This window comes from Pieris napi, chromosome 5 (assembly GCF_905475465.1).
Source record: "Pieris napi chromosome 5, ilPieNapi1.2, whole genome shotgun sequence".
NCBI classification, from domain to species: domain Eukaryota; kingdom Metazoa; phylum Arthropoda; class Insecta; order Lepidoptera; family Pieridae; genus Pieris; species Pieris napi.
This window is the reverse complement of record NC_062238.1, coordinates 12543282-12568024: the sequence shown is the minus strand read 5'-3', so window position 1 is coordinate 12568024 and position 24743 is coordinate 12543282. Positions and strand designations below refer to the sequence as shown.

Here is a 24743-nt window from a genome sequence, read left to right as displayed (position 1 = left end):
TTACTTGCCCTCTAAGCAACCTTTCCTGGGGGTCTAGCCAAGATGGCTTAACAGTAGTGTATGTAGAAAGTCGAAAACTAAATTTGTATGAAAATGACAGCTCGTGTCGACAGTCGGTAGCCTAGGCCCTAAAGGCGTGAGTTGGGATACAATAAGCGACGCCATGACAGTGCTACGAAAAGACACACATTAACGCTTACGCTATTCGGTAGCCAACGGCCAATTAATGTTTCGGCAGTGTAGAAAAAACGGCGTTTCTCCGCCATGTTTTAGCGTGATCTCAAAAGCTGCTGTTTGCAATATTTAAGTACAACTATTGCCATCTTTAATGGCTACCGTTTTAAAAACATGTCATATTTTGGACGTTTTAACGAAATGGTTTTAATTTGTTATCTGTCTTTTTTTAACGTTCTCGTGTAATTATAATAATTTAAACTAGAGTTAATATTTTTAAGTTAAGAGTTTTAGTTTTTCTATGTGAATCAATGCGAGGATAACATAATAGACACAGATAAATATGAAAATATCAAGAAAATCAGCAAATTAGTAAGAGGTAAATCCTAGTTATATTGGATATCTCTTATTGATATTTATATTGCATGTAAGTTCATGAAATTGTTCTTTAATTTGAAAAATACATATACCATTTAATATTGCATATATTATGTAATCACAAAGTAAAATTATTGTACATTTTATTTGTATATTTCAGATGATAAAGCAGTCACTAATGAACATAATTAGAAGTTCTAAATATATTAATCAAATAAAGTGGATTTATAGGTACTTCATGAACTTTGGAAATATAAAATCTAGTGAGCAATACTAAGGAATGGTAAGCAGATATTTTCTTTAATTATTTACTAAGTTTATATACTAGAGAAGTTATTATAATATTGTTAATGAATGAGAAGTTTGAATTCAAGTCCTTTGGGAGTTACTGCAAACCTTGGGCCGATCTTTAGTTTAGTTTGTCAGTTTTCTATTTGATCAAAGTACTAACTAAAATATTTTCTTTTCAGAAAAAGAGAAGCTCTCCATAGCTTGAAATAATGGTTGGTTAAGTAACATTACCTCGAGAACAGGAAACAGTAACTGAAACTATGTTCTTCTACATTTAATCTTAATAAGTTCAGCAGTTTGAATGTTAATGAGACATTATTATAAACAAACTGCATTTGTAGATTTTGGGAAGAATTATATCTTTACAATAACTATTACTATTTACATTTGTTGTGTTAAGGAAACAATCACTATTTTTTTAATCGCCCAGGATGTATTCATAGTAACTGTAGGTATCATAGTAATTTTATGAAATCATCACAACATCTAACGTTAGGTTTTATGAATTGAACATTTTTTTGTATATAACAACACAAACAAGATATTGACATTGCTGCAAACTAACACTTACATTTATTAGTTAATTATCTACATATATAAATATGAATACATCTACATTAGGTAGTAATTTAATTTGATGCACCTGTGTGTGTTCAGTAGTAATGTCTGTATTGTTTAATAAGTTGTTACATATGCTTATTTTTCTATGTAGACTGCATTAAGGAAGATATTTGGTGCCTTATTTTAATAAAAAATAACCATAACTGAAACATTTTTATTTTGCTACCTGTTTGTTTAATATTCCTAACTATTAGTAGGTATGGGTCATTCATATATGCATTATCTGTATATTCTTGTAAAATAAACTAATATTGTGAACCACTTTAATGTCTTTTCCTACTAAAGAAGGCATAGGTAAATTACCAAAAATAAAACTGACAAATACATAACATACAATGTTTATTCATTTCTTACTTAAACAGATTTTGCATTTACATATTCACTAGTAGCAAATCACTGATATAACCAAAAGTTAATTGACATGAATATTAACTTAAAATAAGCATCAAACTTAAATTTATATCTAAGATGTTGGAGCATCAATATGGAGTCAATGGTTGATTAAGGGTTATAATTTAAGACTAAGTTTCTATTTTATAATTTTAATTAATCCCTTTTTTTATAAATATATTATAAACAATCAACCTTTATGACTAACTTAAACTGAAATTGTTTGATGGACATAAACAGAGATAATTCCAACTAGTAGCAAATCACTAATAAAATCTACACTTATATAAAAATCTGCTTTCAAATTGACATTAAAAATGTTCAAGCACAAACACCAAACCTACTTAAAGCTTAAATCAAACTCTAATTTCAGTTTTCACACTAGTCTACGTTTCTATTGTTTTTAAATTCCTTGGACTTTATCAACTTCAAGACAACCTTATTTTCACTCTTTATTTATCAATCCACAGTACTATTTCTATTGTTTCTTCTAAGCGGTAACAAAATATGTTGCTTCTTCATTTTGCAGATTAGTTGTGAGGTCAAAACTCGAATCCTAAAAATATCAAAGTACTACTAATTATTATTATATATCGCGATTATGCAATTTCAAAATATTGTATTTATTTGTAGCCTTAAATTTCTGAGAAAACATGAAACAAAACATAATTAATTTAAACATGCAATTAAAATTCATATATTCACTTTGCACCTTCCGTAAATTCCACTTAAATCGAAAATTGTTCCAACCTTGCTGACATTCTAATGTCCCTTTTGCAGCTTCCAATTGCAAATTTACAATAATATTGTAAAGTTTTAACTTCTATTTGTTTATAAAAGTGACATTAGGAATACATTTAATCCAGAGACAATATGACGGAATAAGGTGCTACGAACAGCAGCTCGCATCTACGCTGTCGACTTTGCGGTAATGTATCGACATGCCTCTTGGCTACGAACGAAGCGTTTTCGACAGTACAATTACGCAAAAGCGGTAGTGTATGTAGAATACTTTTCGACACCAATATGGCTAGACCCCCTGGGGCTCTAGACAAAGATACGTGTGCCACGGAGGTGACTTACGAACGCGAATCGAATTTGAATGAAAATTGTCTATTTACAATTGTGACAATCGTCACTCTTGACTATGATGTGAGTTGGTAGGATGTTCACTCGATGTGGAGTTTTATATTTTGATCACACATACAAATTCTTATGTTATGTCTAATAGGCCTTTGATAAGTAGTTTGTTCGTTCTATATTATCTCATACGTGGTCTTGAGTCAAAATCACTTTTTGACAGTTGGTCACAGTTTGCATTGGAATGAGATTAACTTATATGTCACGTAAATTTATTCATATAAATTCATGTTTTGGCGTTTGTAGGTCACGCCTGTTGAAGTTAGACTTTGTCTCAGCAACGGATATGGCCGTTTGTTTTTTGAAATTAGCTATCATTAATTTTGACATATTATTTTCAGTTGAATGTGACATCTCTGTGTATGAGTAAAAACGAAAGCATTGGTAAATAATAAATGGTAAAACTTGAAACCTAACTAAAACGGAGGAGAAATCGTTAGATTTATATAATGTCCTATCTAAACTATCTATGTAATAATCAAGGACCAAATAAGAGAGAGAAAATTATTGGAACATGCTACACTATGTGTCCCCAGGAAGAAATTTGGTTGTAAGTAATATTTAATGATTTATTATGGTATATCGCAAGAATTATAAGCCATATCTGAGAAAATCCATACAGACCTTTTAAAAAGGTTAGGTTGTAAGTTACCTGCTGTATACTTTAAGAATCTTACATGATTTTGAACATTTGTTATACTGTCTAACAAAATTAACAATTATATAAATTGCAGACGTAAACGAGAAAAGCTTATTCATATATTAGAAGTGGTTGGTGATAATTTTAAGCTTGTGAAAAGTTATAGTCGGTCAGCTGCCGATGCTAACATGGCTGTTCCTAGTCTGGTGCGACCCTACAATGTTCTTAAGAAAACTGTTAATTATTTGTTACATGAGTAAGTTTAATAATCTATAAAAGTTAGTATGTTTGTTAATCTGCATCTCAGCAAGTTCTATTTTTTTTAACTAGAAATGAAAAATAAAATTTACAGTTACGAAAAGGAAATAATGAAAATCTTATTTTATACATTAAAATACAATCTGTATGTAACAATAAGTAGTAAAGTAAGCAAGCAATAACTTTTAATATAATATACACAATGGTGTCATTTAACCTTACATTATATTTTTCAGAGTGGGTAAACGAACAAATGTACCAGTAATAGTAATTTATGACTTTATAAATGACAGACTAAGATCAGTGCGTCAAGACATGACAATACAAAGATTGCTTCCTGAACAATGTGTGGAATTACTTGAGCCAATAATAAGATTCCATGTGTATTTCGCTTACAGGTTTTATATATTTTCATTAATTACCTTTATCACTATCATTCTACATGTTGTTAGACAGCTCATTTTTTTAAATGCCTTTGGTACTTAATTTTTTTAAACATGGTAAGGATACAGCTATTGTGATAATTATATGATTTGCTATTATAAAAGGGTACCGAGAGGTTTTTATGCCGGCTTTTTCTTTTGGCCTACACCCTCTTATTTGCCGATGAGTAGGGATGCCTACAAATTTAAATTTAATGAAGTGGAATAAGCGATACCTGTATCTTATGTTCCATAATAAACATATTTTATTTTTATTTTATTTAATAAAATGGTACTAATTTTTTTCAGATTATGTGAAAAACCAATAAAAGAATTTGATCCAGTACTGAACAACAAATTATTACTTGAATGTGTAAAGTGGTTTCTAAGCTGTGCGGATGAAATGGACAGACTAAACAGATGCTTCAATATAGATAATACAGCACTGAGTTTGAACATGATAAATTTAGAAGATAGTAAGACTATGTATGACAGAGTTCTTGTGGAAAGTTTATATATTTTGTGCAATATAGAAAATAATCAGCCATTGGTGCGGTATCTTGGTTTACCAAGTTATATAAAAAGGTATATTTACTGCTACAACTTCTGGCTCAATTGGTCAACACACACACACACAGAAACAACATACATAAATAAAGACAAATTTTAACTTAAAGGAACAGAAAAGTGTTACATTCTCTCTCCATTAAATGTTGGGATTTTACATACCATACATTTTTACAGTTGAAACATTTAACAATAGGTTAGAAGTTAATAAATATATAATGACACTGAATAATTTTTCTTGATGCCAAAATTTTTCGGCATAAGTTTAGGAAAAAGTAAGTCTTACTGATATTTTAGAATTTTAAATTAAATAATAACTGTTTGTTATACACTGATTTAATTAACTATATTAAGAAGTATTTCTTGGAGTAAAGTGGAGTGGTTTTTGCTTAAGTAATGTCTGTTAATTTAATGTTTTTATCTTTCAGAAATCCACGATTAAAGCTTGCCTATGAGATTGCAATAGCTAACCTAAAGAATGATTTTATGAGAGTTTGTAGGCTTTCTCATGGATTGTGTCCACTCACCACTTGTGCCTTTGTTATTTTTTTACCAACATTGCAAAAGTAAGATATATTTAAAAGCCACTTATTTAATGTTCTTGAATGGTTGAACAAAACCATTATTTTAAGTTTTAGTAAATACTTATCATTTTTTGTATTAATATAAACAAAAGACAATATTAACTTTTACTATATGTAAATTTGTTGAATAAGATCAAAGTCAAATTTAGATCATTTATTTCAATTCAAAATTAGAAGTTAAAAATATCCAAAAGTTGGCGAATAAATTCCATATTTACTATTTTAAATTAGTTTTTACAATATTTTGTATTCATTGATTTGATATGTGAAGATCATGTACTTAGAATACAAAAAAAATACTATTCTAAAATAATAGGTGCATGTTATAAAAAAACAATGGAGCAGATAACTAAATTATTATGTACATACATACATGGTGCTCACATATTTAAAAATATTTCAACCATTGATCTTTACTATACCTTTAAATTTAAAAGCCCTGTGAAACAGCAAGTTTTCTTATCCATTTTCAGTACTGAAATGTCAAATTTTTGTTGTCAACATTATTTAATATCCATTTTACAATTTTATCAGAAGCACGCGGTTATATGATTTTTTAACAAATTTCAGAAGAAGTCTACAAATAATGAGTTCAGCATACAACAGCAAACAACTGACGTTACCAACAACAGTATTACAAGACTGGCTGTTGTTCAACAATGTTGTTGATGTCACTGAATGTTGTAAACTCTATGGTTTAAATGTTGATAACGGAGTACAATTCAATAAGATGTCTTTCAAATGTGATATTGAAGTTGTAAGTACATTTATGTTATAAAAACCACTACTTATTTCACCAACAGCACTTTGTTTAACGAGTAACCAAACATGCAGTTCAACAATGGTAACCAATGTAAGGGTGAGACTTGGAGCTAAGTCTCGTTTTCTGAATAATTAAGAATAGTATTTTAATGGTGACAGAATTTTCGATTTTGATAAAACAATATTAATAATTTAATGTCGAAATACATTTTCATATTGATATGGGAATACACCCATGTTTTGTTCATCTCGCCATCGTTTTCATATACCCCATTATATTAAAAAAAACAGTGGTACAACCTTTAGGTCTGGACCGTTTTTCAATCTAATAGGCAAGTAGGTGATCAGCCTCCTGTGCCTGACACACGCCGTCGACCTTTTGGGTCTAAGAGATGGCGGTTTCCTCACGATGTTTTCCTTCACCGTTCGAGCGAATGTTAAATGCGCACATAGAAAGAAAGTCGGCCGGGAATCGAACCACCGACCTCAGGGATGCCACGCTGAAGCCACTAGGCCAACACTGCTCAAACTTAATAATTTAACAAGTCCTAACCATTACAAAAATCACAATTTTTATATTTTTCAGCATAAACCGAAACTAAACAATCGGCTTACTGGAGAACAAATTATAAACTTAGAAGATGTTTTAACATATTAAGATTAAATATCGGGACTTTGAATCCCGGCTATGCAAAGGATTCTATGCTATGAATAGAGTCTCAGACACAGAAAATACCAAAACAGATTAAGTTTTAATATAAATATATTGGATTTTTTATATGGGAGTAATACTTAGCGCAGGTTTAGACTGAATATCTCCCCTAAGTCAGAATTGAGTAGATGAGACTACAAAGAGTATAAATTTCCATATATTACTTTGCTCGTATATATTCAGATATATGTGGTGCAAATACTTATTTTTGTATTAAGATTTTTCATATATTATAATAACCAAGATCTCATGTATGTTTTATAATAAAACAATTTTATTAATTAATATTTTATTTACAAGAAAATTCAACTAACAGCGGCTAATACAACTAATTTACTACGATCAGTTACATCAAGAGAAAAAAATAAATATTTTAATCAAACTTGTTTAGTTCACTGGTGAATTTAAAGTAATATAATTAATGTTTCTTTGGGGTATTAAGTTGTGATTAATCTCATTTTATTAAATTTCTCCTAATGTAACTTGCCGATTCATATATAACATGCATAGCAAATTATATAAACAGGTACTTTGTACCCTACAATTTTCAACATATCTCTAAAATTATCATAATTTAGAAAATGTCATTGCAATTTATTTTTCATCTTTAGCTTTTTATTTTATTGTTAATGTTCGTGCCCAGAAATCAGTTCAGCCGCGAAAATATAAAAAACTTGTATAGAAAAACACTGTTAACCATTTTTAACGAAATAATAAAATCTTTACATTGGTAACTATATTTCTAAACAAGCATATTATATGATACAAAATAAAGAGTTGTCAATTGTTTTTATTACAATTCAATAATTATATTACAAAACTAATACGACAAGTGAGGTCTATGGCTGCACACTTAGCAATATTTTAGTTCTAAATATGCCCACGGAGCGCTGCTCATGTTTTCCATACAATAAATGATATTTCCTAAGCTATTTTATGTTTGTTCACTGCAGGGTAAACAAATACAATTTTTATTTACGTTTAAATTAAAAAGTTTAATAGTAGGAACCAAAAATAAAACGACATTTTTAAATGAATACTAATCAAAAGTCATTTAGGCAAGCCATATTAAAATTATAATCACAAGGACAAAGAAAAAAGTGATAATCAACCTTTCTCAATTCATCTCTATATTAGCTCCATTTGAGAGAAAGAGCCAAAAATCTTAAGATAATTTAATTTTCATTGAAAATTTCCTAAACCAACCTCACTTCCGAACAGTGAAAACCAGCAGTCTTATAACACATAATTCGAGTTCAAAAATGGTCTGTATTCAGAAATGTCTTACATTTAACTAAAGACAAGGAGCTAAAACCCCATTAGCCTGCGACCTCACGTGTGGTATAGCACCAATAGAAACGCAAGGAAATTTTAATTATTACAAACGAAAAATGACCAATAATATCTCCTTTTTAATTAGTTAGAAACTTGTCAGGAGAAAAATAGTATTTAAAACAGTTTAAGTGAAGATAAAGAAACAATAACTTCTTAATTAAGCTGAATTAGAAAATTAATAAACAGCATTGGAAAAATATTTCCATGCGTTTCTTGAACACAAAATAACATAATTCATACGACAAACATACCAACACTTGATTCACTACAAAGCGGCATAAATAACAATTTACATGAACTATACATTAAAGACACGAGTGCGTGACCGTTTCATTTAAACTATATATTTTTGAATTTGTCAATCATAAGTTTAATATAGTATTAAATAAATGATACATATACAACTTTATTTAAATACTAGTAGCTCCTTGCGCTTTCACTTGCGTTAATTAGTTCGCAGCGTCTTTGTATATAGCCTAGTCTTCCTGTTTCGAAAAAAAAAACATATTTTTAAAGTATTGTATTAGTATTTTTGGTGGTCCTAATATTACCTAAAAAACTTCATAAAGTAATCCTTAAATAATAAATGTTCTTGAATCACATTTTATACTTTAGTGTTAATTATTTTTTTAAAGATTTTGATGAATTATATACACGTTTAATACTATATTAAACTCACGATACAATAAATGGTATAACAATATAATCTACATAAGATTATATTTGTATGGCTGAGTATTAAAAAAATATATTTTCGTAACCACCATTTTAATGAAATCGGCTCCGACTCTAGTGCTCTTCGAATAAATAATACAATTAATCCAGCTTCGCCTCTCGGTCTATACTCTATCGAATTGGTGCACTCACCACTAACGCTTAGACCGCACTGCGACGAAACCGTAGCGGTTACAACCGCACGATTTTATTATAAAATTAGCCGAAAGGACAAAGACAAATTTTTGCCATAGAAATGCGGTTTTCTAAGTGATTATGACTAACTTTCGTTAGTTCAGGCGTACGCGATTATGTATTTAGGAGTAAAACCTATTTCCATACAATTTGTATAGTTAGTTACACGTATAGGAACGACGCACGGTCATTTCTTTAGTTCTAATTATGTCCACGTAGCGCTTCTAAATTTTCCATACAAAATTTTTCTCACGTACGTGCCTTTGTCCTTGACTACGAATAATTATTGACAGAACCAACTGTTTTCTGTTTCTTTACTATTCGAAACTATATTTTGTCTTTGGGACGTTCACTGTTCGTGACCACCTAGTGACTCTTTATGCCTAAAAGTTACCATTATGTGGTGGTGCGTAATTCAATTCCCGCCCCACATCGTAACGTTTTACAAAAGGACCCCCCCCCCCAAAATTCGTTACGTAATACTTGAACACTCCCTTTTGACACGTTCGGTATGGTTGAAAAAATTATATATTAGGAATTAATCCAGACACCTGCACCTAATTATTGCATTACACGTATTATTAAGCGGTTTAACCACAGTGCAGCCTAAGCCTAAACCAGGGGCTGATTTTGTCCCTCTTCAGGAGAATTAGACTAAACCTACATAGAACACTGATTTCTTAGTTTTAATACAAAGAGCACAGTGAAATTTTGTAACAGTACGCGGTAATTAGTCGCCAATTTAGAATTTACAACAAATATTTCTTTTAACAGAGGCAAACGGGCAGGAGGCTCACCCGATGTTAAGTGATGCCTCGCCCATAGACACTGAATGCCAGAGGGCTTTGCCGTTCGCGAGTGCGTTGCCGGCCTTTTAAGAATTTGTAGGCTCTTTCTTTGAAGGACCCTAATAAGTCTATTAAAAGTTTTAAAACGTAAACATCGTGTAATAAAACATTTTTAAAATGAGATGAGAGCCAATAGAATTCCTTAATATCGATTTTTCTTGTGACGTCACAATCAGTGTTCCATTACAGTGAAATGCAACCCGAGTATCTCTTCCTTCACCATTCTCTTACTGAAAAGAAAGATATGATAATTATGTCCTGCTCTTACCATGAACTAGAGGCCAGCGTTACCTAAGCTTGTCAGTGACGCAACGTTCTGTGTATTTGTTTTCAATAATCGATTTCATATGACGATTTCTTAATCCACAGGTGAAGTGAATAATTACACACAAAGAGCTATGGAAAGAAGTTGCTTTAGTTTTTTATCTAATATTGATATTACCGATCCTTATCACAAGCTTTGAAACTAAAATGACAAGGCGCCGGACAACATGATATCTAGACCACAAAACAAATGGACAAAGCCAACACAATGGACCAACCGGGAAAAGATGTATGAGCAGGCCAAAAAGAAGGTGGGCTGTTGCCTTGATAGAAATAGCAGGAAGAGACTGGCAGCCTATTGGCAAAGATGGAGACACTCGGTAGGAAGGAAGCTTTCACCCAAAACGGGGCATATCCATAGCGACTAACATTATGTACTACTATTTATAAGTACTAAAACAATTTTTGAAATGGAAATTATGGGTATGGAAATAAAAAAGGCTTTATTATTTATGACGTTTTATAGGCCACATACTTTGTAATGTATAATATGACCAATCGCAGTTCAGCGGGAACTTTATGATACAAAATTACAAACTTTTACTGACTTGGCCTTGAGTTCAGGCTTTTAAGGTATAACCATAATAATGATAAATAATTCTTAAATAATAATGTTTATGTCTTTTTTTTTGTGTCACTTTACAGTGTAAAAATAGTGCCCATGTCTTTCCCTTAATAGAAACTGTAAGTAGTGTTATTGGACATTTTCTTATCTTTTTTAGTGAATAAGGTTAGATTTAAATTACTTATTAGTCTTTAGTTAGGCTAGATCCTAATCTTAAAAGGTGTCTTTGTGCAGAGACAATTTATTAAAAAAAAAAACTTTAATTTTCATCCTGATTTTTGTAGTTAAAAAACATCGACACATATTGTAAATAGACCAGTGCCGATAATTTTTGAAACCAAAAAAAATTACAGTAGGATGAAACCCATTAGAAAAGCAGGGGAATATGATCAAAATGAAAGGAAAAATAAATTACGGTCGATCTGAGGTCGGGAAGGGGAGGGGGGGGGGGGGGAGTTTTAATGGTAAAAAACGGTTTATCTCGATTTCCGGCAAAACTAAAAGTCCTATCGAAGAAAACTAAACTAAAGTAGGGAAGGGGATGACGGGTCTGGGCGTTACTGCATACGATTTTTTGCATTTTCCGAGAAGATTTACTATGGTAATATATATATATTTATTTACCAAAGGAAAGTAGAGATTTCAACGCACTGAAAGCACATCAACTTTTTGAAAAAAGCTGAAATTTTGACGTCAGAATTTTCGATTGAAAATTAGGGTGTTTTTTCGATATTAATTCAAAATAAGGTGAAAAAATAAATATTTTTAATCAAATAAATTACAGTATATTTGGGACATAATAAGGTAAGTTTTCACCAAATTTCGTTTAAAAAAATAAATTTTTGTAAAAGATAGAAATAAAAAACCAAAACGTTGGTTTTTTGAATTTTTCACCTAAATTTTGAGGTTATGTGAAAAATCTGCAAATACAAAAGTTGTAGATCTTTTTATTGCCTACAACTTTGCCATTTAACTTTCTTCGATAGGACTTTTAGTTTTGCCGGAAATCGAGATAAACCGTTTTTTACCCTTAAAACTCCCCCCCTACCCCTTCCCGACCTCAGATCGACCGTAATTTATTTTTCCTTTCATTTTGATCATATTCCCCTCCTTTTCTAATGGGTTTCATCCTACTGTAATTTTTTTCGCTTTTTATTTATTTTAAAGGCTATCTGCACTGGTCTAAAAACGCATCTCAAGCCACAGGCGTCACCTTGAGCGCTGTCAATGTCAAACCTCAAACAGAAAAAATTGTTTGACCTTTTAAATACCACAGACAAGATCCCTAACGAGCAACTTTGGAAGCGAGAAATTTCGCCGATAAACCTCGATTAGCCAGCAGAGCTAATGGAAATGAATAGGCTATACACTCCGAAGGGATCCCAATCATATTCCCAAGCAGGCTCTTGATTGGAACCCGCAAGGAAAGCGGAAGCGTGGCCGTCCCAGGCAAACCTGGTGCCGTTGCAGATGAGGCAAAGAGAGCCGGAAAGACTAGGCTAAATACGAGGCTAGGTAAAATACGAGGCTCAAGACCGAACGCTATGGAGACTCCCTGTGGACGCCCTCTGCCCCATCTAGGGGTTATAGGAAATTAAGTCCAAACCACAGATAAGATGCTGTCAAAAACACTTAACCACTCACCTATCCTAGTTAGACTTAAGAAAGGCGTCATCAAACAGCTCCAGCTCGTGCGAGAGATAATTAGCTTTGTTTCGTAGTTTTTTGGCTGAAGTGGAGGCGTCGTCCAGCATTTTGATGGCTTCGCGGACCTCCGTCAGCTCCGAGTCCATTTCGGTTGTGGCCTCGTCTATTAGACGACAGAGCCGCGCGAACATCGTTGACAGTTCTCTGAAAATTCACATCACAATATGTCACTAGAATATTGAGAAAGAAACAAAACTATGAAGCCAAGCAAGTTATATATAAATAAAATAGTGCATGCGTATAAGTACACATGTCAGAAGTGAAACTTCTTCACAAATTAATTATTACTTAGGTAAAAACCCCAATAGATGATCATGTACCGGTATTGTCACTCCATGTATTTGTATATCTATATTCATTATTCACACTGTATACGTGCTAATGATAATATAAATAAATAAAAATCTGCGTTTACTGCACAAGACGTTAGGTGGCAGAATTGCCATTTAAAGTTCTAATATGTAACTACTAAACGAATACATCAACCAATAGCGTGTATTTTTTCACGATCTCCCTTACTCTCTTTCAATCTTTCGCACTATAGCTCTCTCCCACCTATCGCTCCATGGCACTGTGCATGATACTACGTTCGCCCTTTCTCACTCTCTCTCAATCGCTCTCTTCTTCAAAAAAACCTTTTCTCTTTCGTAATTATTTTTTTCTGTCCCAGTCGTACCGACGCCGTCAACTTTTAGATAGTGATTTCTTCACGATGTTTTCGCGCACATAGACAGAAAGTCCATTGGTACACAGCCGGGGTTCAAACCTATCTCACTCAAATGGAACACAGAAAAAATTAAATACACGACGTATCTCATGATACCATAAGCCTACTTACTGCTGCACTTGATGGCTGCAATTAGCCGAAGTGAGGTCCACAATAAGCCGCAATTTCTTCCCAGCGTGCGCCACGTACTGCTTCTTGAACAATCTCTCTTGGGCCTTGGCCGTCCAAGTGAGACGCTCGTACGCGTACAGCGCGCCGTATATCGCGCCCGTCACCACTACTACGCGCCAACCGACCGTTTTTAGTAACTGAAAATTAATGAATGTTTTAGATAATAACACAATGAGCAACAAAAAATTCATAACCCCACACGTAGCCGACGTAACACTAACTACTAAAATCGGAAACGAATTCAAAGGCCGGCAACGCACCCACTAAAAATGGGTGTCTATGGGCTGCAAAGACTGCCCTTTTTGGTGGTCCCGCAACCTCGTTTGCCTGTGTGTAATGGTGAATGTGGTAAATCACAGAACAGATTTTTATATTTTTTTTTTACTTAATGTAACTTTAATGACGTTGTGGTTTATGACATTTTTCTTTGAATCATTGTAAAGTAGAGGGAGGGTAAAACTTGCTGAGTTTCTTGCCCGTTCTTCTTAGAACAAGGCCTCCTGGTAATTTTGCGAACGGATGGCGTAGTCTTGCTCTTTCGTGAATTTTGTAAACGTTTCTGACATTCATAAGCATGCCCTAAGACGCATCTAAATTGAATAAACGTATTTTGATTTTGATTTTTGATAAATTGGATTTTATAATTCAGTTAAGTATTCAAGTATTTATTCATAATTTCAAAAACCAAAACGTTTCTCCAGGCAAGACCAATCCCTACGACATGCCTGAAGACGTAAACAAATATTTTTACGTGTTCATAATATTTTTTTTTATTCCATCAAAAACAGTCTCCAACGAAATTCAACTCCAAAGATCGGATAGGAATTAGACAGACGTCATCGTCGATTCGATTAATTCTGACCGTTTATATCACGTGATAGACATGTAGATTTTTTGAAAAATCTCGTGAAATTCTGTTTTAATGATTAATATGTAAGTATATTATTGGTAAACAGATTCTTTGACCCTATTTTATTGTCTAATATGACAGTATCCTTACCAATCCAGAGAGCAATAGTCCGCCCATAGTGCCTTGAGAGGTGAGTGCTCCGAGGGCGAACTTGGATATCATGGACCACTCTTCAGCGCTAAGAGGTCCCACCACCGACCCACCGTTGCCCATGCGCGATAACTCCCCACTGGGAGCGGGTGGACCGATTGTTGGAGGTATCTGTTTTAATCAAAAAATTGATAGATTACATTAATTATTGATAGATTAGATTACAATAATAATTATTTAAACTTTAAACTGTTTCATTTGGTAGATTTTGAGAGTTTTAACAGTTGTTTCAATTACGAAAATATATTCCAAGCTTCATTTTATACTCAAAACTAACCAATAGTAATATAATTTTTTTATAAAGAAAATAATCATGTTTTTGAAGCTATACTTCTTTGGGCGCGTTAGGGAAAAAGGATGAGAGTAAATTTTTATGATGCGCGCGTACACCGGCACCCTGAAGGTAGCTATAGTTAACATTTTAGTTTTTTCTATTATTAGTGTCATTTTTTCTACAAACTAGAATAAAATTTTTGAAAAGATTTTTATCTTGTTACGGCAAAGAAGTATAACTTCTAACGCGTGTACGTACACACACGCTTTTTTATATCTAGCTAACGGTCAAATCAATAATTTAAATGTCCTATAAATTTACTTGTAGTCTTATATTTAAATTGAAAAATATATTTTAAAAGCCTCTATCTTATTGAATATCAAAACAAAACAAAGACAATGTTATAACAATTAGTGCATATAAAAACTTACTGGTGTATATTGGGGTGGATTTTTCAAGGCGATTTTGTTCGTATTTTTCCCCTGGAACCTCTGAATGATGGCCGTGATACCGTAAGAGAATCGGAAAGTCAGGTCTTCTTGGAAATCGGCGCAGAGATTGTCGCAGTTAAGGCGGTAGAGAACCTCGAACGGTTGCTGGTGAGGCATTATGACGCTTGCGGCGGCAGCTCGTTTGTGGATTGGCAGTATGTTGTACATACCATCTGCGGATGGAAGTCGTACATATAAAGACGGAAAACTTACTTTTTTATGAAATATAAATCATCTTTAAACCTAAACTAAGCTAACATGATTTTCTAATTCACGATTTTAGAAAATCATGAATTGTGGCACTTGAGTATGTAAATGTTTTGATTTATATTTTTGTAGGTAAAACATAAAAATACATAGTATTTTATTTTTTACTGCCCTCAAATGGGTCAAATTTGTCCCCTTTTCAGTGGAGAACTTTTTAATAGCAACACTTAAGAACATAACTCATTTAAATAAAACACTGTTTTGACCGGATTGAAATTATGTATTATTATAAATTTACAACGGTGACCACGCACGCTGTAAAACACGCGAAACGTCGGATAAATTTAAAATTATGTTAAATAGTTGTAAATTTATAATAATACATAACTTCAATCCGGTCAAAACAGTGTTTTATAACACTTAAGAAATGACAGAATTCTACGGAATGAAAAATCGGAGTATAGAAGCATTTCTCCGCATACAAACGTTAGTTTCCATTTTAAGACAATTTTCAGCTGCTGAAACAAATAAAGAATGTCACGCGACTTCTCACCTGCCATTTCCTTCTGCGCTTCATCCATCTCATGTCCAATATCAGAAGACAGCCTCTTCTTCAGCCGCGAGCCCAGCCCGGATTCCACGTGTCTGTGCAATGATCTTTTGTACTGCTCCAAGGCAGCTCGCTCCGTCCGGAAGGGCGTGTCATATTCGTCGACCAATGCCGATAGACGACGGATCTCTTGGCTCAGCGTTAGTGATACCTGCATATCTCAAATTGTTAAGACGTTTTAAATTTAATTATTTAGCTTTTAAGCATGTGCAAAAATTTGTGTATGTTTGTGGATAAATTTCTCGAAAACTGATAACAGTATAGGTCGGTTATCGAAAGCTGGCGCGTTCACAGTACTCACACTAATGCAATTTCACTATACAGGATGTTTAAAAATATTACTTTTTTTTGCCAAGCTATACATTTTAGTCTACTCTGGTTTTAGTAAGGTTGGGTGGGTTGTAAATAAATAAAAATGTGTCAAATACATATTATGTGCATACGAGGGTGGATCCAAAAGTTCTAAGCCCGACCAAGAACGTAAAAGAGTAGTTTGTGTAAATAATTTTTCATTTTTCGACATAAGCTCCATCTAACTCAACACACTTCACTTTTACTTCACTAACTATTCTTTCAATACTCTTAGAAACCCCAGTCGCATCTGATGTCAAATTAAATATAACATTTTTTCATTAAACTGTTTTTATTAAGATGCTTAAAATAATTAAAAACATTGTGCACCATTTCACGAGATTGCCCTGGTAATGTTTGAAAAAAGATCAACATGTATAAAATAATAATAATATAATACAGTAAAGATCAACATAAACAGTAGCAAAAGAAAAACAATAACTGTCTCTTTTATACTCATAAGCTTGACCGAGCGCGAGAGAGACGGATAGTCTTTTCATGATGTATTTGTGATTGTATTTCAGCTTGACATCACGTCTCGCGTTTATTCACAGACACTACACAAGCACAAAGTGTAAATGTGTTGAAGCCGCCAGCTTTAGATAACATACCTATACCAGGCCTTAAAAAATTCATAAAACAAGTTTTAGCCGCTACTAATGGATACCGTGACTGTGACAGAGATGACGCTCTACAAAGCCGTCTTAGAAATTTCGGCACCTTAAAAGACTGGTTTTATAAACTGATTATAAAAACAATTGCACTTAAGTATGTTGTTGATGTCTAAATATGAAAATATTTGAATATTGGCTGTTGCGTTATAAAGAGTGAATTAATGTATGGGTTTTGTGTTAAACCAAACAAATGGTCTTCCTGTTTACGTTATAGAGAGTCTTTCGTTATAACCAATGACGTTATAAAGGGATTACACTGTACTTTTACTTTTTATAATATTGTTAAATGAACTCACCTTGTGTTCAACGCTTTCCACCATTTTTCCAATTTTATCTTTCATCTGCCGAGTGATAGAAGTGAGTTGCTCCTCGATACAGGTCAGTTGTTCTTGCAATATCCTTTGCTTTTCCACTTTCGTTGCTTTCATATTGCACGCTGTGTTGTAGATCTGAAGTATTAAAGGACTTAAAAAATTATAGAAAATTGTATGGTGCTTTAGTTGGACACATACAAGATATACAATCATAAACCCTAACAAATAATGAAAAAACTGCTGTGGGTAAACTAAATTACTGGAATCTTATGGCATGAAACAAAAATAAAAAAATAAGTTTTCATATGACAATGACGAGTATCACCCGTCAAATCAAAATACGAGATCTGTTAATCGCTGCTGAGAGAAAAACCAAATTTATTATGAACAATTTTTCTTTTTTTATATATATACTATATATGTGTATAAAAGAAAATCGGCATCGTAAAAATAATTTGAAATAATCAAAAAACATCATTCTGGATCACATTACAAGAAACAAAGAATTCTTGGGCCTTACGATAAATTATTTTGATTGATCAGGTGTAGCTGTCAAAGTAAGTTAGTTATTTAACTATACTAATTAAAATTTGTAATTTATAATTTAAAGAACATAAGGTTATCTATAAAAAATTGCTATAAATCAGAAAAACTATAATCCTGCAAATACAAGTGGTATTTCCAAAATATATATTTTAATTAATATTGTTTTGATATTTGTGATATTAATGATTTCACGAGTATAAATAGTTTTCGTACCAGTTCCAAAGCAGCCATGACGTCAGCGGCGATATTTTTCCCTCGCCGCGAATGCTGCGCGAACTTCGTCTGAACCGCACTTTGACTGATGCATTCTTCGAACTTACGCTCGAAGTCCACAAACTCAAAGTACCGCACTTGGTGGCCTTCGACTAAGATTGGGGCTGGAATTTTTTATTTAAAAAATAATTTAAGTGAAAGGTAGGAACGGCGTCAATTAGAAAAATCTCATTGCCAAAGATTATCAGGATGCTAAAAGCTGGCAAGCTTTTATAAATACAAATTATGACACCTTTCGTGCACTTGCGATAAAAATTCAAATAATCGAGAGATTTAAATTAACGAGTGACAAATTATCGAGAGATTCAAATTAACGATCATCAAATTATTGAGAGAATTAACAAAATATTCAAATTAACGAGTGTCGACTGTAATTAGTCAAAATGTATACTATGCCTAGTAAGTTAATATTTTATGAGACAAATTGCAAGAAGCTTAAGCGATATAAAATCTCGTTGAAAAGAGAGTGACTTACAAGAGACAGGTTTCTCCCTCTCCTTCATGCGGGTAAGTAGAGCCTCCTTCGCGGAGATGAAGAAAATCCTTTCTTCAGCCTCTTTTGGAGAACAAACTCTTAATTCGCGAGAAAGGAAGTCCACGCAACGATTGGCGTGCTGACTTCGCACCTAAAAACAAATATTGGTAAGAAAAACATTTTATTTTCTCCATTTTTTGCTTTCTTGATACAAAATAAAAATTGTGCAAGAATTGTTTTCTTTATTATATAAAAGTATTTATTACCTTTTATGATTTTTCATATTAATATTCGTTATAGTTAGGATTTCAAATTTACATTACTGAAGTGTTTCAAAAGTAAATAAAGATTATTATTGTTATAAATATGTAATTATAAACTATTAAATTACTTTGTAACAAGACTTACTTGATCCAAGAATTCCGGTTCTGAAGCCGAAGCGTCCCATCGGTTGTTCAATATAAATATATTGGGTTGAGATATTTTCGTCGATACCTTATGGAAAAAGTTCTTTTCCTGTAAATAAAAATTATACCAAATAATTATGATCATCACATTAGTACAATTATGGGAATTATATATTTTTATCCCATAATAGTGTATTTTGAGGGGAAAATTATTTTATTAATTAATTATATTCCAAAATATATTTTTTAAATTAATATTAATCTTCAAAGAAGTCTTATTTATCATAAACTTTATTAATTACTAGCATTGCACCGCGGTTTCACTAGCGTAGATCTCGATCTCGTAGTGGAAAGTCTATTAACGCCCGAACCCAATAATCAAAACAATCTGAGAATAGACCGTGACAGTCGATCGATCTCCTATCTGCATCCCAATAACCAAACCGTAAAAAGACAATCCATTTTTGGCGAAGGATAAAATGCTCTTTGTCGTTTCATTTTACCGAGTTTTCACTCATATTTGATAATCAATGTAAACCAAAAAAGTAAATAAAACCGTACAAATAACATGTAAAAATCAGTTAAAATAATTAACTGTTGAAATCGAGCATTTGTCAACTGTCATTTTCATACAAAGGTCTATCCACAGACACCGATACGACCTCCCATGGATAGCTAGTATCGACAGATGGCTATTTCAATCCGTCGATTGGTTATTGGCACACTTCTAACAACATTTGGATTAAGATTACTATCTCAGATGGTGGATTATGGATTGAGATATAGACTATTTTTAATAACAAAATGACAAAACTTTCTTCTATAAAATATTAATACAAATACTTTGAACTTACGGTGAGCATAAGCGTTGACTCTGCATTCGCCACGAGCACAAACACATCAGCATCCAAACAGTATTTATCGATCCATTCGTCTAAATTGGGCGACACGTCCACTCCAGGGCTGTCCACCAGCACCACATCATCCCGGAGTAATGCGCAAAGCTCCCTCGGCCAATAGATATGCACCAACGATGACTCTTGGAGACGCGTAGTGCACAATGCGTGGCCCAGTTGACTGACCGACTGAAAAAAAATATATGGAATTTGTTTTCACTTTTATGTTAGGTATTGTAGTACTGAGTTTTGTCCTAGAATTATGTAACATTAGTTAAATTACATACATATTACATACAGTCAAACCTGGGTAAGTGAGAACTGGATTAGTGAGAAAACTCTATAAGTGAGAGTAATAGCCGGGACCCGTCATTTTAAGCTCCCAAAACCTCTATTAGCGAGAAACAGAAACCTCTGTAAGAGAGAGTAGTTTTTCCCTCATGAGCCTTCGTAAGTGAGACTGCTACTATCTATACCTCTATAAGCGACAGTCGAGCTTTATTTATTTATATTATTTAGGAGGAACTATAGCTACATTAAAAATACAATCAATATTCGACGAAATTTATGAGTTAGAGAAAAACATTCAAAATACAAAAACAGAAACCCAAACGAAATTGACGTATTTTTTTAAGTGTAAATAGGTTCTAAATAAAATAAAATATATATGTACATAATATATGTTGAGCACATTATGCACATAAATTTATCATATTACATATTTACTACATTCGTACTTGCTGTGACTTGTTATTGCTGCGTACCTCTATAAGAGAGAAACGCTACCCATGTACCTGAATTAGCGAGAAACTCGGGTTAGTGAGAAACCTCTATAAGTAAGAATGAGATTGTGGTCCCTTGAACTCTCGCTTATCCAGGTTTGACTGTATATATATAATATATACAACGACATCGAAGGGACTACTCATGTTTGGTCGTAACAGCCGATGACGTTGTTATTAAGTACCTAATACAATAGAATTCAGCCGGGACCTTTGATTTTGGTCAATATAACCGGTATGTTGTTCTAAACGATGCCGTCGTAAACGGTTTTGACTGTAGATATTTTAGTTAATATTAATTTTAGTCGCACCCTTGAAGCCCAAATGAGCCCTTGTGTAATACCTTTTTAGAATCCCTATTTAATGCGCCAAAACTTGTAATACAGGGTCACTTTTCCGTAGAGTAATTGTTTTTCACAGTGGGGGCCGAGGTAAACAAAAAGTTATGATTTGAAAAAAAAATTATTTCATATAATTTAATATTATCTTCAATACACTCAATAAACAACTTCAAATAGTGTGTCTAACGCAAGAACTCTTCAGTGCCAATCTAGTGGATATTATGTGAAAGATACATGATGTAGAATTTTTTGAATTTTAATAAGAATTAGTAAAAAAAGTCAGTTTTCTTATAAAACGCAAAATAAATTATAACTCTGCAGGGGTTGAGCTTAGAGACCTCCCGTAGAACAATTTATGACCTCATCTATCCCCTATTTGCGTTTGATCCACGACTTTTTGGCCACCCTGTATATTATCTGCGAGCAATGTAGGCTATATGCATATAAATCTACGCGCATTACCAATTCTTAAAAAAAAAACCAATTATTCTTTAACGGTGTAACATTGTTTATGTGCTGGATAATCCATTAATTGTGACAAGGCACAGCTAGTAATTTATAACGGAATAAATAGAAGTATATAGTAAATAATACCTGGACATTATGCTTTTCCTCTGAGTCCTCAGTCTTCAGAAATGCCTCATCAGTATCTGAGCCCTCCACTTGAAGGAAGCAGTTGGTTGTGTGACCGATACCACTCGGCAGGATTTTATCGTGCAACATTGCATTTATTACTGTACTTTTGCCATTACTGGTTCTGAAATAGGAAAAAAAATACTGTAACCATTATGTGTAATTCTACCTCTCTCGGTTAGACATGAGACGGCAGATGTTACATATTTAATGAATTTAGCTACAGGTAAAATACTGTCCTAAGTTGCCAAGTAAGGTGTCGCCATGTGTATCCCCAAAAAAAAATAAACCTATACATCTAAATACCAATTACAGAAGGAAAACCTTTATGGTTAGGTCGGCGGGTAAGTTTGATAATTTGACAGTTGATCCTATCTTATCACCAAAGAGAGCTCAATATTGTATCATAAGTTTATTTTCCTAAATGTTCCTCAATTAATTTAGATTGCTTATTGTTTTTTTTTGTACCAGTTAGCCTGGATTAAAATTATTTTATTTGTAACAATACACCTAATTATTAAGTACTTGTTTAGAAGGTAAAGATTTTTATTGGCACACAATTTTTTTTTAGTACATCAATATTTATTTAGTACATAATTTAGTTTTAATATAATAAATTAGCTGTGCATTGCAGCTGTGTTACATAGCCTTGAACATATATATATTTTTCTTCTATGCACATATTGATATAAATTTCTTGTATTAAAAGTTAAATGTTACTTAATTACCAAATAACCATTTACTAAACATATTATTATATAATGATAAAATAAATCCCATTAACAGCGAAAAAAACAATTATCCACTAGCCTATTCCTTACTACAATTAAACATTCATATTTGTTATAAATGGGTCTACAATTATACTATTTAATGGATGACCTTAAATACTACTATCAGTTACTCTCCCAGTAGTAATACTGGAACAGACGAAATATCTGAAACTTATTACTTCGGAAAACAACAACTTTGTGGTTGTTTCCAGTAAAGCGATAAAGCATAAGAGAATCATAATTTTTCAGTAGTACGTCAATTAGTAATACCTTCCAAAAAATGCAACTTTCATGTGGTCCCGTTTGAGTACTTCCCGTATAGCTTCAACCTTACTAACATATGCTTCAACATTTGCAACATCTTGAGGTGTTGCAATTCCATTCTCTCCTGAGACGGCTGGAAATAAGTAACTTTATTTTGGCATTGGGTGACTGAATGTAAGTAGCTTAGGTACAATAGTTATTTTTTTAATTTTGTGTGGTATTTTATCCCTTACTCCTTCAAACTTATATTTGTTTTTTAAAACTATAGAGGTATGCCAAGTTATTATGAAACACCTGTTTTTCTTCTGAAATACCATTTTACAATCCACCATGATTTACCATAAGAATAAAAATAAACATGTGGTGTGTATCAAAGCTATTTTAAGGGGTTATACCTTTGTTATAATGGAATAGAGTGAATCATCACTCAACAGTAAAGAAGCATACAATAATAATACTATGAACATATTCATAATATAATTACTAAGCAGTTGACCCACTTGCATTATATCAAGAACCCAAGCATGTCATACATTTAATTGTTAACTAAAAATTATTATTTTTGTACTGTGTACTAAGTATATAAATTTTCAACTATGACTGTTTGATTGATATAATGAGATAATGATAAAGCCTTGAATTTGAGTTTTTTTATAATTATCATTCACATTTATCTTTAAAAAGTAAACACTCTTCTACAAAAGTTTATTTGTTGATATATTTGTAAGCACTTACCATGCATGAATGTAACTGCATCCTTGACATAATCATCAATCTCAATAAATATGTCATTGATCTTCTTCTTAGCTCTCACAAATATCTGCAGAGGTGAATCCACATTACCCACATTTACACGCATTGTGCCATTGTTCATTGCAACATTGTGGGGCCCATCGCCGGCCATCATCGACATTGTTCGATTAACATAAGCAGCCATACGGGAAGGAAATAGTCACGGTTTTCGTTAGCTGTACCTTACGGCAATGCCAATATTATAGATAAGTCACTCCTACATACACATAACATGCAGGTACAACTGCAACAAAAAATAAGCATAACTAAAAATACTGTGCATGATGAAGATGAAAATGGTGCACAGTGATGTTTGAATGTCTGTGCTAGTTTTAAAAAATGCCTAGATCTGAATTATAGCAATATAAGTAGAAAGTGAACTAGTAAAAGATTTGATCTACTTTATATAAGGTTATGTTAGCATTTGTGTTGCAGATGAATTCTTCATGAGAGTGAAATTTGTGAATATAGCAGGCTAAAAAAGCGAACCAAATTTAATCTTAGCAAAACGCCTAAAAAGGAGGCACCTTATCATCCCGTTGCATCATAACCAACGTTCATCACTGCAAATGCAGTAGCAGCCGCGTGAAATATTAGGTAATTATTATTGTAAAATTATGCGTTTTTTACCTATTGCAATCTAATAATACCAAAATACAATTTAGACGTAAAACAACTGACAGCCGCTGAAAAATTCTACACTGAAATTCAGGAATAGTTACACTTTTTCAGAAACATGTAGCACTCATTGTTATTGACTTACCTTAATTCTATAATGGCATTCTGCACTGTTTCTTAAGGACCGAAAATTTATTTTGCGGCAAAAAATTGAGAACCTGAAATTTTTTTCATATGCTTTTTTTTAATTTTAGAAAATTATATTAGTATTTAGTACTAACTTCTAGTAGGTGGATGACAGTTAATGCTACTGTCAAAACTCAAAATGAATTGTATGATTGGTTTATAGCTAAACTGTTATTAAGATCCAATCAAAATACTTCATATTAACAGAAACTATCCGAGTCCCGGTTTTTATTCTAGTCTACCGATCTCCA

The 24743-nt window shown here is 32.7% G+C and overlaps 2 protein-coding genes and 2 long non-coding RNA genes across 9 annotated transcripts; 2 read left to right on the top strand and 2 right to left on the bottom strand.

Moving 5' to 3' along the window:
• Positions 1-124: 124 nt before the first annotated feature.
• LOC125049577 lies at positions 125-1214 on the top strand. Its single transcript, XR_007117027.1, has 3 exons — positions 125-601; positions 713-835; positions 1023-1214. It is a non-coding gene; the product is annotated as an uncharacterized LOC125049577 (long non-coding RNA).
• A 1031-nt stretch (positions 1215-2245) lies between these two features.
• Positions 2246-2746, bottom strand: LOC125049903. 2 transcript variants are annotated; one of them, XR_007117066.1, is made up of 2 exons: positions 2560-2746; positions 2246-2410 (listed from the first exon to the last, which is right to left on the bottom strand). It is a non-coding gene; the product is annotated as an uncharacterized LOC125049903 (long non-coding RNA). The 2 variants fall into 2 exon arrangements; XR_007117067.1 differs by having other exon boundaries at positions 2567-2746.
• Positions 2747-3310: 564 nt separating this feature from the next.
• Positions 3311-7220, top strand: LOC125049873 (germinal-center associated nuclear protein). The gene is made up of 7 exons (XM_047649379.1): positions 3311-3544; positions 3729-3890; positions 4129-4290; positions 4624-4899; positions 5310-5447; positions 6036-6222; positions 6814-7220. The coding sequence occupies exons 1-7, from the start codon at positions 3444-3446 to the stop codon at positions 6883-6885; spliced, it is 1098 nt and encodes a 365-aa protein (XP_047505335.1). The 5' UTR covers positions 3311-3443; the 3' UTR covers positions 6886-7220.
• LOC125049859 (transmembrane GTPase Marf) lies at positions 7212-24720 on the bottom strand. 5 transcript variants are annotated; one of them, XM_047649348.1, is made up of 16 exons: positions 24452-24720; positions 24216-24251; positions 23632-23864; positions 22903-23029; positions 21821-21983; positions 20062-20292; positions 19209-19316; positions 18801-18951; positions 18266-18429; positions 17489-17641; positions 16111-16318; positions 15291-15523; positions 14526-14696; positions 13466-13662; positions 12565-12771; positions 7212-10261 (listed from the first exon to the last, which is right to left on the bottom strand). In XM_047649348.1, exons 3-15 carry the CDS (start codon positions 23831-23833, stop codon positions 12570-12572), a joined length of 2310 nt encoding a protein of 769 aa, XP_047505304.1. In that variant the 5' UTR covers positions 23834-23864; positions 24216-24251; positions 24452-24720; the 3' UTR covers positions 7212-10261; positions 12565-12569. The 5 variants fall into 5 exon arrangements, with proteins under 5 accessions (XP_047505304.1, XP_047505302.1, XP_047505305.1 ...); XM_047649346.1 differs by having other exon boundaries at positions 23632-23932; positions 24452-24719; XM_047649349.1 differs by lacking the exon at positions 24216-24251.
• Between the last annotated feature and the right edge of the window lie 23 nt (positions 24721-24743).

What these genes read in the sequence shown, in the direction of transcription:
- LOC125049873 (XM_047649379.1), top strand. Translation starts at nt 3,444, where the DNA reads ATGTCCTATCTAAACTATCTATGTAATAATCAAGGACCAAATAAGAGA. An exon ending in CCCCAGGAAGAAATTTGGTT is followed by an intron (nt 3,545 to 3,728) that starts GTAAGTAATATT and finishes TATAAATTGCAG; the next exon opens with ACGTAAACGAGAAAAGCTTA. An exon ending in TTTTTACCAACATTGCAAAA is followed by an intron (nt 5,448 to 6,035) that starts GTAAGATATATT and finishes AACAAATTTCAG; the next exon opens with AAGAAGTCTACAAATAATGA.
- LOC125049859 (XM_047649348.1), bottom strand. Translation starts at nt 23,833, where the DNA reads ATGGCTGCTTATGTTAATCGAACAATGTCGATGATGGCCGGCGATGGG. An exon ending in AAAGTTGCATTTTTTGGAAG is followed by an intron (nt 21,984 to 22,902) that starts GTATTACTAATT and finishes TTCCTATTTCAG; the next exon opens with AACCAGTAATGGCAAAAGTA. An exon ending in AACCGGAATTCTTGGATCAA is followed by an intron (nt 18,952 to 19,208) that starts GTAAGTCTTGTT and finishes ATTTGTTTTTAG; the next exon opens with GTGCGAAGTCAGCACGCCAA.